Source organism: Danio aesculapii, chromosome 5, assembly GCF_903798145.1.
Source record: "Danio aesculapii chromosome 5, fDanAes4.1, whole genome shotgun sequence".
Taxonomy (NCBI): domain Eukaryota; kingdom Metazoa; phylum Chordata; class Actinopteri; order Cypriniformes; family Danionidae; genus Danio; species Danio aesculapii.
This window is the reverse complement of record NC_079439.1, coordinates 73767952-73780771: the sequence shown is the minus strand read 5'-3', so window position 1 is coordinate 73780771 and position 12820 is coordinate 73767952. Positions and strand designations below refer to the sequence as shown.

General features: G+C 39.7%; 1 protein-coding gene across 1 annotated transcript; it reads right to left on the bottom strand.

Moving 5' to 3' along the window:
* Window positions 1-1031: 1031 nt before the first annotated feature.
* On the bottom strand, window positions 1032-11821 carry lhx3 (LIM homeobox 3; the record flags this gene model as incomplete). The annotated part of the gene is made up of 5 exons (XM_056457177.1): window positions 1032-1540; window positions 3419-3590; window positions 6152-6303; window positions 9299-9501; window positions 11634-11821. Coding segments are annotated over 5 exons (1143 nt in total), but the record flags the coding sequence as incomplete, so codon positions are not given.
* Between the last annotated feature and the right edge of the window lie 999 nt (window positions 11822-12820).

The following is a 12820-nucleotide window of genomic DNA, read 5'->3' as shown; positions in this document are numbered from 1 at the left end:
GGATTAAACAAGATGATTAGACATTTAAAAAAGCGAGCGATTGCTCCATATTTAAAAGTTCTGTCCAGACAGGTCATGTTTTGATCTTCGATTGGTCTTACGCAGTCACATGACGGAATTTCGCAGGTCAGAGTTCACCAAGCTTGAACTTTGCAATGCAGCGAACTGCGAAACTTGTCGCACGAGCTTGCGTTTCAGGTCTGATGCATTCACGTGCATATAAATGGAAGTCTATGGGGAGAAAAGTCCAGTGTGACCGCAGCTTGAAGCGACGAGAACGTAATGATGACAAAATGGCGGATGTTGTACATTTAAGTTCCATTCATTCTGCTCACATTCATACTGTGTAGAATGTACTTATCAAATGGCTGAGTACGTTTAAATTCAAATGTAGGTGATTTCAGACGCAGCCTTTGACTTTTCGTTTGTTTTGCTAGTTTCTCTACAGTTACTGTAAAAATAGAGAGAAACTAGCATATGGATGTCAAAGTAAATGCTGTAGTGTTGTGATTCTTCAGTATTTATGCTTGTTAACATCAGATTTTTCTTGATAACACTCAAATAATCACTTATTTATCTCGTTATCATCATCGCAGTGTTCTTAAATCTGTTTGTATTGAGTAAACACTGAGCATACCACCCTGATACGAATTCAGCACTGAAGTTTGAAACTCCCAACTGTTGGTTCAGTGTTAATCCAGTCTGCTATCTGAGCTATCCCTGACGTGAAACATAAAAAAGTCCTACTGTCCTCATATCGTCCAAGAAGAGGGGGGGGGGGGGGGGGGGTGTATAAAAATAAAGACTCCACATTGATAAAATGTTATATATGCATATAGACATTTGGCAACGACCAGAACTGGTGATCTCACATTTTACACACAGCAACGATGGATGATGAGTGCTGGATCTTCTCTAAACGATGTGCTCTCGAGAAATGAAACCCTTATGGTTTAAAGTTAATGAAGAGCTGAAAGTTTTCCTCAAAACTGTTGCGTCCAAATGTTGTGAAATCAAAGCCTCCGAAAAACAGCCACTGACAAAATTATTGGAAACAGATTCAAGGTCTAGTAATCCAAGTCCATTGCTGCAGTCTATGGAGATTTACTGAATCAGAATTGGGCATGGTCCACTTCATCCAGCCAGGACGCCGGGCTGGCAGGGAAATCTGGATATCCGCCGCTGCTTCCAGTGGATAGATCGGAGCTCGGGCCGTTCCCCGCGGCCATCATTCGGACCCCTGGCGTCATGTTCTGCCCTCCGCTTTGACCCACCATGGGGAGGCCGGACTCTGGGTAGACCAGGCTGGAGATGAGGGGCTGGTGTCTGGGTAAGGGCTGCAGTGGGCCGGGCGACTGCGGGAGGCTGTAGGGGCTGCTGGCCTGGATGTCATGATACGGTTCCTGCGACGGGATTATAGCGCCGTGCTCCAGAGGGAACGCCGGATGATTTCCACCCTGGCGACTGAGAGCCGGAGAACTTTCGCTCAGACTGCTGTAGATGCCGTTGGAGTGACCCAGATCCGACATGGGCGGCTCGTCTGTGCAGATGGAAAGCAGAAAGAAAAGTAAGTCATTATTTGCTAGTATCAGTTTGTTAGACGTAAGTGGAGCCTCTAGTGGACTTGTGAAGAAACTGCAAGCAGATGTTACCGCGGGCCATGTATTTTTACGGTTCCCAAAAATGTAGCCCTGGGTACATATCATAAAAGAGCCTGGGTTGTTACATATTCATTTATTCATTTTCTTTTCGGCTTAGTCCTTTTATTAATCAGGGGTCACCACAGTGGAATGAACCACCAACTTATCCAGCATATGTTTCACACAGCGGATGCCCTTCCAGCCGCAACCCAGTACTGCACATACACTCCTGCATTCACACTCATACACTACAGCCAGTTTAGTTCATCAGTTCCCCTATAGCGCATGTGTTTGGACTGTGGGGGAAACCGGAGCACCCGGAGGAAACCCACACCAACACGGAGAGAACATGCAAACTCCACACAGAAACACCTACTGGCCCAGCCGAGGCTCGAACCAGTGACCTTCTTGCTGTGAGGTGATCGTACTACCCACTGCACCACCGTGACGCCCTTGTTAAATATAGTGCTGTTAAATTAATAAAGGGATAGTTAATAATTCGCCCCTAAAATTTTACGTACTCACCCTCAAGTGGTTTCAAACCTTTAAGTTTTAACCTTTGACTTATGAGATGTTTTGAAGAATGTTAGAAACTGTAACCACTGACTTCTACTGGTTTTAAGCTTTCTTCAAAACATCTTATGTTGTGTTTAACAGAATAACAGGCTGAAGGTGAAGGTTGAGTAAATGACGACAGAATTTCAGTTTTAGGCAAACTATCCATTTAATATCGCATCTAGTATTAATTCCTGATGAGTACTATGGTATTTTATTGATTTGAAAAATTTATTGAAATGAAATGAGGACTTATCAATGAGTTCATTGGTTGAGAGAAACTAGGTGATGTACTGTGGGATTATGCCCCTTTTTGCAAGATAAAATAAGTCTTCGAGGTCTCTAGAGCAGTGTTTCCCAACCCTGTTCCTGAAGGCACACCAACAGTCCACATTTTCAACCTCTCCCTAATCAAACACACCTGAATCAACTTCAGAACATCAGAACATCAGAAGAGACTCCAACACCTGAAGTTAATGGGTCAGAAAAGGGAGACATCCAAAATATGTACTGTTGGTGTGTCTCCAGGAACAGGGTTGGGAAACACTGCTCTAGAGTGTGTATAGTGAAGTTTGAGATGAGAATAGCACACAGATAATGTTCTCTAACTCTCTGAAACGGACCCTCTCAGGCTTTGATCCTAATTGTGGCGTTTTGGTGACTGTCGCTTTAAATGCAAATGAGATTGTGCTCCTTTGAGAAGTGGGCAGAGCTACAAATGCATATCTGTCAGCATAGGGGCAGATGTAAAACAGCAGTGAGTGTGTTGTGAGTGCTGGTCAGCTGTGCGTGTGTGTTTCAGTGTGAGTGTGTGTTCAGTCTTCTGTCAGTCTATGTCGCTCCTGTCTCTGTTCATCTAAAACTTCAGATCTATAATCCTCTTAGTCTATGCTGACATTATCTTCAGCAGCTCAAACACTCTAATGGCTAATGGACTGACGGCTGCTTCTCACTCAGGGCTGCTGTTTATGCTAATGAGGGAGAGGTGGGCACTAGTGGGCGGCGCTTTCCCCCTCTTATGACATCATACCATAGGAGAATGTCAAACTATGTGTTTCCTTTATCAAGTCTGATTATAACAAACACAATTACCTCATGTTCACTATTAGAGGCTGGAGATATCCACACACTGCTGACACACAACTGGGTTTAAACCCCTTATAAAAGTCATTTGTGCATAATAGGTGGCCTTTAAGGTCACACAGCATTTGGAGCAGATGTACCTGTGAAAGAGACTTCTGCGTCGCTGTCCATGCCGTCCTCCTGAGTGCTGTCTTTGTCTGATTTGGAGCTGCCGCGGGACCTCTTCATGTTCCTGAAATACTGACCCCATCTCTGTCTGCCCGCATCTTTCTTCAGCCTCTTTTCTTTTGCTCTCCTGTTTTGAAACCAGACCTGTGCAGCAGAGAAGTGGCATTTAAAAACAAGTAAACATTTGACACAATTAAACATGCTGTATTATACTAAATATTATAGTGATTTTAATTCAAATGTACATATGTTCATTCATTTTCCTTCGGCTTAGTCCCTTATTCATCAGGGGTCACCACAGCGGAATGAACCACCAACTATTCCAGCACATGTTTTACTCAGCGGATGGCTTTCCAGCTGCAACCCAGTACTGGGAAACACCCATACACTCTCTCACACACACACACTAATACACTACGGCTAATCTAGTTCATCAATTCCCCTATAGTGTATGTGTTTGGGCTGTGGGGGAAACCGGAGCACCCGGAGGAAACCCACACCAACATGGGGAGAACATGCAAACTCCACACAGAAACACACACTGACCCAGCTGAGCCTCGAACCAGTGACCTTCTTGCTGTGAGGTGACAATGCTAACCATTGAGCCATCGTGTATCTACACATGTAGTAGCCAAATTAAATGCATTATAAAGTTCACAATTTTATCTTTTGTAGGGCTTTCTGGTTTAGACGATCTCTGATAGTGGTAATATACAAGCATATTTCAGTCAACAAACTATGAAATTGGGTTGCTTATTAGCACATTTGCATTTATGAATGAAAAATCTAGTTAACATTGTGTGTGTGTGCCAGTGGTGTAGTGGTTAATGCGTCGAAACATGCACTCCGTTGCTCACGGCGACCTGAGTTCGATTCCGCCTCGCTGTCCTATGCCGATCCTTCCCCTCTCTCTGCCCCCCCCCCCACGCTTTCCTGTCAATACTCTCTACTGTCCTATCTAATGAAGGTGAAAACCCGGGAAAAAAAACTTGGGTGCGTCTCAATCAGCACCCTTGTTCACTAGTTAGGGCACTGATCAGGTTGTAAACGCTGTTTCAATCGCAAAATTCTACAAGTGCACTGCAAGGTCCAATACGCACTTTCCGGAAGTTGCGAAATGTGAACCATGTGACCCAAATCATCAAACGCAATAGGACTGAATCTGTTATTTATTTATTTTTCACCTGAACGAACATGCATAGGTTAGAAAAATCTGGCAAACATTTATAATCGTTGACTGAGTGAAAATGTTGCTGGTAAATGTCAAATTATATCAATTTAATGTCCTTTTAAAAACTTTGTAAAAGTATTATGACAATTACTGGTTCTGCTGCTGTATAGAGCCTACATTATTGATGTAGGCTAAAATGAGGAGCTCTCATGTCACAGGCCGTGTGTCTCAGTGTGTAGTGAACCAAGCTCATCAGTGCCCTTATTAGTGCACGCGACTGATACTACTGATGAACGACCTCAGGGGCTAGGGTGCAGATTAAGACACAGCCAATACAAAGTAATTAATTAAGTATGGATGTGTAAAAGCATGTGTGGCTTGATTGTTGCTAGAAATGAAAAGCTGCCCGCAGAGGTTAACGAGAATTATTTAGACTTTATTATTAAATTACCTAATAATTGTGTATTATTATCGTCTACTCCTACCCTAAATTCAACCCTCACACTAATGTAAAAACAGTACAGAGTATTCATATTATTGATTAGCATAATACTAATTGATTAGCATAATTAGCATTTTAATCCATAAGCCCAACCCTCACAGTATAGGCCCTAATGTAAAAACAGTAATTATACAGAGTATTAAACATATTATTGATTACATTACCCATTAAACTGTGCTTTATTAATGACTTCCATAACCCAATCCTCACAGTAATGTAAAAACAGTAATTATATTGAGTATTATACATATTATTGATTAAATTACCCATTAAATTTTACTTTATTATGAACTACCCCTATACCCAGTCCTCACAGTAATTTAAAAACAGTAATTATACTGAGTATTATACATATTATTGATTAAATTACCCATTAAACTGTGCTTTATTAACGACTACCCCATACCCAGTCCTCACAGTAATGTAAAAACAATAATTATACTGAGTATTATACATTTTATTGATTAAATTATCCATTACATTGTGCTTTATTAATGACTACCCCATACCCAGTCCTCACAGTAATGTAAAAACAGTAATTATACTGAGTATTATACATATTATTGATTAAATTAGCCATTAAACTGTGCTTTATTGATGACAACCATAACCCAATCCTCACAGTAATGTAAAAACAGTAATTATACTGAGTATTATTCATATTATTGATTAAATTACCCATTAAACTGTACTTTATTAACGACTACCATGACCCAGTCCTCACAGTAATGTAAAAACAGTAATTATACCGAGTATTATACATATTATTGACTAAATTACCCATTAAATTGTACTTTATTAAGGACTACCCCTATACCCAGTCCTCACAGTAATGTAAAAACAGTAATTATACCGAGTATTATACATATTATTGATTAAATTACTCCTTAAACTGTACTTTATTAAGGACTACCCCTATACCCAGTCCTCACAGTAATGTAAAAACAGTAGTTGTTGTACAGTGTCACAAAAACTACGCTATAGTAATATCCACAGCTGTATCTCTTCTTGACGTTACCCCGTGTATCTCACCTGCACAACGCGCATGTCCAGTCCGGTTTCCGTGGACAGCTGCTCGCGCACGTGCCGCGCGGGTTTCGGCGAGTTGTTGTACGCGTTTTTCAGCGTCTCGAGCTGCTTGGCGGTAATTGTCGTGCGGGGTCGCTTTGCTGTCGAATCCGCCTCTGGAAGAAGAGCACAAACACATCTGCATTTAGAAAACGAATTCATTCCGCATTCACAATATGGCATGAGCGCGCTATTAAAGGGACAGTTCACTAAACAATGGAAATTCAGTCATCATTTATTCGTTTGAGCTTCTTCTGTATAACAAATAATGAAGATATAATGAAGAATGTTGGGTAATATTCGCCATGTAGGACCTCCATTTTATTTTTTGTTTCTACTATGGCAGCTCCCCCCCCCCCCCAACATTCTTCAAAATATCGTGTTTTGTGTTCAACAGAGGAATTAAACACACCAGTCTAGAATCACTCGATTAAACTTCTTAAGTTTATATAAAATCTTAATTTAATTAATGAGATTCCAATCAAGCCGATAAATCTGACTTTAATTAGTTTAATTAGATGCCAATCAAGCCGATTATTAATGTTTAAACTAGACTACATTAGCTAATGGCACGTTGAAATAGTAAACAATTAAATAAACAATTGCACATCATCACTCGATGCATGAATTAAACATTGACACTGTAGTTATTCAGTATAATGTCAGTTTATCTTACAACTTGCCTTATATGTGAATTACATTATCCCTACAGCGCTATCATTTATTTAGTCTTTTAAGGATTAGTTTTTATGCGTATTAGCTTAAGAATTGATACCAGTTTATATTTTTGTCCAGATTTATTCAGGCTCAATGAAAACAAATCTAACATCCATGAAATCTTTCAACATGTTCAAATATTCTTCTGCGAAACATTCTTCAGATTATTTAAATGTTCCTATAAATCATTTATTCAATTATTCATTCATTTGTTGTATCGTTTATTTATTTATTAGAAATCCAGAACGGTTTCCACCAAGCAATTCTGTGTTTAATAGACGTCTAATAGACATCTAATCTCAGACGGATACATTTGGACTGTCAGAATAATACCAAACAGACGTCTAGGAATAGCCCAAAACTAGACTAGTAATCAAATAAAAAGTGTAGACATACTTCACGTCATTCCTGATGAATGGTCTAGCTTTGGGCTATTCTTAGACGTCTATTAGATGTTCACCTACAGCCCAATATTTAGACTTGTTATAGCCAAGCCGTCTGAATATAGATGTCTAATAGACGTCTGTTAGACTTCTTTTAGACACACACGCACACACACACACACACACACACACACACACACACACACACACACACACACACGCACACACACACGCACACACACACACACACACACACACACACTCATCGCGGCGTAAACCATTCCGTATTAAACTGTTATTGAACACTGTGGGCCCTGGATTGAACATTCCCAATCCCCAAAAGCAGCGATCTGCAGTGCATGTAGGTTTACTCCTCAACTGATGGCACTCAGAACCATTCCAGACTCCATCTCTTCAGATAAATCACTACAGCCTCGTGTGATCTGTGCAATACTGAAAGCGCTGAATCGGGCTGAAAGTGGCCGGCAGCGGAGCGCGTGTATCGGTCTCCATTCATCAGCTCCGCGCGGCTCTCCGGCGCTCCTGCTCCCGTTGGCACTTATCGATTGGGGGCTGGCGGGTTCGCAATTACCTGAGCTGGGTCAAATGTTTATGGACGAGCCACGACCGGCGAGATTAAGTTCAGAGTTAAAAGCTGCCGATCAATGCCAGGTCATCGAATGAAGGAAGCAAAAACTGTAGTCACTCTACAAAATGCTGGGTTATTGTAACCTGTAACGTTGAGTCAAATATGGATGTGATTTACACTTCATTAAAAAATAACCCAACTTTGGAAATGTCGATATTTGACCCAGAGTTTGTCTAAAATTTTGCTTTTTTATCATTAACCAGAGGTTAGGTTTGTCCATATATTGTTGTATTATTAATGTTGTTGTTGTTTTTTTTTCAACTAATTTTAAATTACCCTTTTTCACCCAAGCATTGGGTTTGTCCATAATTGACAAAACGTTTGGTTAAAAAAATTACATTTATCTTAAAAAAAACTTTGGGTTTTTGACCCAAAGTCTAGCGTTTTCCCCAATTTAATTTAAATTACCCTTTTAAAATAAGTAGTTGGGTTTGTCTTTATTTGTTGGGTTAGCCTACGTTTTAGTCACACTACAAAATGCTGGGTTATTGTAACCTATAACGTTGAGTCAAATATGGATACAAGTGTGATTTAAACTTAATTTAATAAATAAAAAACTTAAATATATAAATAACCCAACTTTGGGTTTGTCGATATTTGACACAACGTTGGGTTAGCCTACGTTTTAGTCACTCTACAAAATGCTGGGTTATTGTAACCTGTAACGTTGAGTCAAATATGGATACAAGTGTGATTTAAACCTAATTTAATAAATAAAAACGTAAATATATAAATAACCCAACTTTGGGTTTGTCGATATTTGACCCAGAGTTTAGCTAAAATAGCTGAGTTTAGCTGTTTTTATTATTATTATTAACCAGACGTCAGGTTTGTCCGTTGATCCACGTTGTTCAACTTGGGTTAAAAGGTGTTACATTTAATTGTTTTTTTTTTTTTACATTTAATTGGGTACATGTTTGACCCAAACTTCAAATTACACTTTTTTCACCCATTTTTTTTGTTTGTTTGTCTGTGTTTGATCAAACTTTGGGTTACAATTTGTTACTTTTAATTGAAACAAATAATCTAACTTTGGGTTTGTCCATGTTTGACCCTAATTTTAGTTACTTTTTCCCAATTCAATTAAAATAACACTTTTTAATCAGCAGTTGGGTTTGTCTGAAATTGACACATTTAACTGATAAAATATAACCCAATGTTTGACCCAAACTTGGGTTATTTTTCCCCGAATCAATTTAAATGACATTTTTACGCAATGGTTGGGTTTGTCAATATTTGACTCAACGCTGGGTTAAACCAATCAACCGTTATATGTGACAAACGTGATATTTGTGACTTATACGTGCATAAGTTAAGATCTGCGCATGCGCAAAGTGAACAGCGCCCGAGCACCTGCTGTACCTCTCTGTTTGGCCGTCTCGTAGTCAGCTTTGCACACCAGCCGACTGTCCTCCATCAGGTAGTACTCGTCCCCGGTGGCCAGCTGCCTCTTGCACACGATACAGGCGAAGCAGTGCAGGTGATAGACGAAATCCTGCGCCCTGCGGACCACCTGCGTCGGCGGAATCCCCTGCTGACACGCCGCGCACTTGGTGCCAAACCTCCTGCTCACAAAACACAGGCAAACCCTGGTCAGAGGAGATCTGAAGCGAGAAGATGAGCCATGTGAAAAATACTGTGGTGTTGGGTTGTTTTTAAGCCAACGCTGGGTCAAATATGCACAGACACACAACAGTTGGGTTATAGTGCACTGTAAAGCGACAAGTTCACTTAAAGAGAGTGAACTCACTGCCTTAGAATTATTCAATAGGCCTAAACAAACTATGTGTATTAAGTCAACAGGATTACTGACTGTTTAAAGTAAAATCAACTCTGCTTTAAGGGTAACGGGTCTAAAGTAAAGTAACTAATCGCGTTTTTACAGTGCATGTGTGAAAAATGAGTTGTCAAAATTTGACACAATATTGGGTTAAAATTGTTGTTTCAATTTAATACTTTTTTAAAATATCCCGATTCTGGGTTTGTTCATTCTTGACTCAGCATTGTGTTAAAACAACCCAGCATTCTTTTTATTGTATACAGAACGTAGTACATTTTCTGTAGAGTTGCGTTGTTTTTAACCCAACGCTGGGTCAAATGCAAATAGTCGGGTTTAAAAGTGTGATTTTAAATTTAATTGAAAAAAAAAAAAAAAAAAAACTTTGGGTTTGTCTATATTTGACACCGTGTTGTTGGGTTAATGTTTTTTTTTTTAAAATATCCCCATTCTGGGTTTGTTCATTCTTGAGGACGTTGTGTTAAAACAACCCAGCATTATTTTTTATTGTATACAGAAGGTAGTACATTTTCTGTAGAGTTGCGTTGTTTTTAACCCAACGCTGGGTCAAATGCACAACAGTCGGGTTTAAAAGTGTGATTTTAAATTTAATTGGGAAAACAAAAATAAAATAAACTTTGGGTTGTCTGTATTTGACACCGTGTTGTTGGGTTAATGGCTATTATTTTTTTAAATATCCCGACTTTGGGTTTGCCCACACTTGACTCAGCGTTGTGTTAAAACAACCCAGCATTCTTTTTATTGTATACAGAACGTAGTACATTTTCTGTAGAGTTGCGTTGTTTTTAACCCAACGCTGGGTCAAATGCACAACAGTCGGGTTTAAAAGTGTGATTTAAAATTTAATTGAAAAAAAAACTTTGGGTTGTCTATATTTGACACCGTGTTGTTGGGTTAATGTTTTTTTTTTAAATATCCCGATTCTGGGTCTGTTCATTCTTGACTTAACGTTGTGTTTAAACAACCCAGCATTATTTTTTATTGTATATAGTACATTTTCTGTAGAGTTGCGTTGTTTTTAACCCAACACTGGGTCAAATGCACAACAGTCGGGTTTAAAAGTGTGATTTAAAATTTAATTGGGAAAATAAAAATAAAAACAACTTTGGGTTGTCTGTATTTGACACCGTGTTGTTGGGTTAATGTTTATTAGTTTTTTAAATATCCCGACTTTGGGTTTGCCCACACTTGACTCAGCGTTGTGTTAAAACAACCCGGACTTTTGAGTGTATAGAACATAGTACATTTACTGTAGTGTTATTGAACATTACTACAGTAAAATAAATAAATGACATCAATTACTAGTCAATTTCCTCCGGCTAAATTATACAGTATGTATGATAATCTGTGTATAATGAAATATATGAATATTTAGCGGCATTTTACACTTTAAAAGCATGTTTTGGCCTCTCAGTTTTAAAGCAGTCAATAACTCAGCCAATCAGAGTGATGGTTAAATAGATCAATAACTCTAAGTCATTATAATGCACTGTTCACATTAGCAACTCTGATTTACATGCAGATTCCCCACATGCGTATTTGTATGTGATGCATTAGCAATGCTAAATACTCTAATATGATGTAGTAACTTGTGAAGTATTCTACTGTACACTGTAGTTAACTCTGATATACTACCGCATTCTACAGCTATATTTCACTGTGTGTGCTACGACAGTGTTTCTCAACCACGTTTCTGGAGGACCACCAGCTCTGCACATATTCCATGTCTCCTTAACCAAACACACCTGATCATCAGCTCATTAGCAGACACTGAAAGACCTGTAATGAGTGTGACAGAGAAAAGAGACATCCAACACAGTGTTGGTGATCCTCCAGGAACGTGGTTGAGAAACACTGTGCTGCGGTGCGTGGGAGAGCATGCGCAGGCGCAGAACTGACTTGAAGAAGTCGTCTTTGCAGTAAACACTGTCTCCTCTGCTGAAGCACTTGTCGGCCAGCTGAGACTGACAGTCGCTGCATTTCAGACACTTGCTGTGCCAGTGGCGATCCAGAACCTTCAGGATGAAACGATCCACAATGTGCTGATTACAGCCCGCACAGAGCGGAATATCTGCGGGTGAAACACAAGAAGACGCGGAATGTTAAATATACTGTAGACATCAGGACACACAGTAGAACCCGCCGTTTAACATGTGTCTTGGAAATTCCACCTGCGCAGAAATCAACAGCGCACCTGAGCTGTAACATACACGCTAGATAACTGGTGATCAATGCTTTTATTGTGTATTTATGCTTTTGAATTGCATTATGGGAGCTTAAAAGTTTTGCTATTTGCAATAGTTTGCAGTGCTATTACGCCACAGAAAGCTTGTAGCTCATTTTCTGTTATTTTACACAATGATTTCTCTAGATATTATTTCTTATAAATTATATTATTATTTTAAACTAATAAAATGTCAATAAAAGTCACCTTGTTCAACTGTAGAGTTGAATTTCCGACATCAAAAGTTGACAGAGCAGAGATCAACATCCCATAATGCAACTCACCACCGTAAATAAACACAAGTAAATACTGAAGCTGTTCATTAACTTTCCTTCGGCTTAGTCCCTTTATTTACCGCCACAGCGGAATGAACCGCCAACTATTACAGCATGTTTTACACAGCGGATGGTCTTCCAGCCGCAACCCAGTACTAGTAACCACCCACACACACTCACATACACTACGGCCAGTTTAGTTCATCAATTCTATAGCGCATGACTGTGAGGGAAACCGGAGCACCCGGAGGAAACCCACGCCAACACGGGGAGAACATGCAAACTCCACACAGAAACACCAACTGACCCAGTCTGGTCTCGAACCAGCGCCCTTCTTGCTGTAAGGCGACAGTGCTATTTTTTTACAGTGTATGTTGCCAGATTGAGGCGGATAACTGCTTTGAGATTGGAATATTTCGTCAATTGTGTGAGGTGGAGAGTTTTATACAAGATCTGGCAACTTTCATACAAGATCTGGGTGGCGGGAGATGGGTGTGAGATATGAAAGACTCCCGGGAAAAAAACGGGAGTGTTGGCAGATATTAGGCCGGTATGTGCATCATCAGCCTTTTATGTTAACAACAACA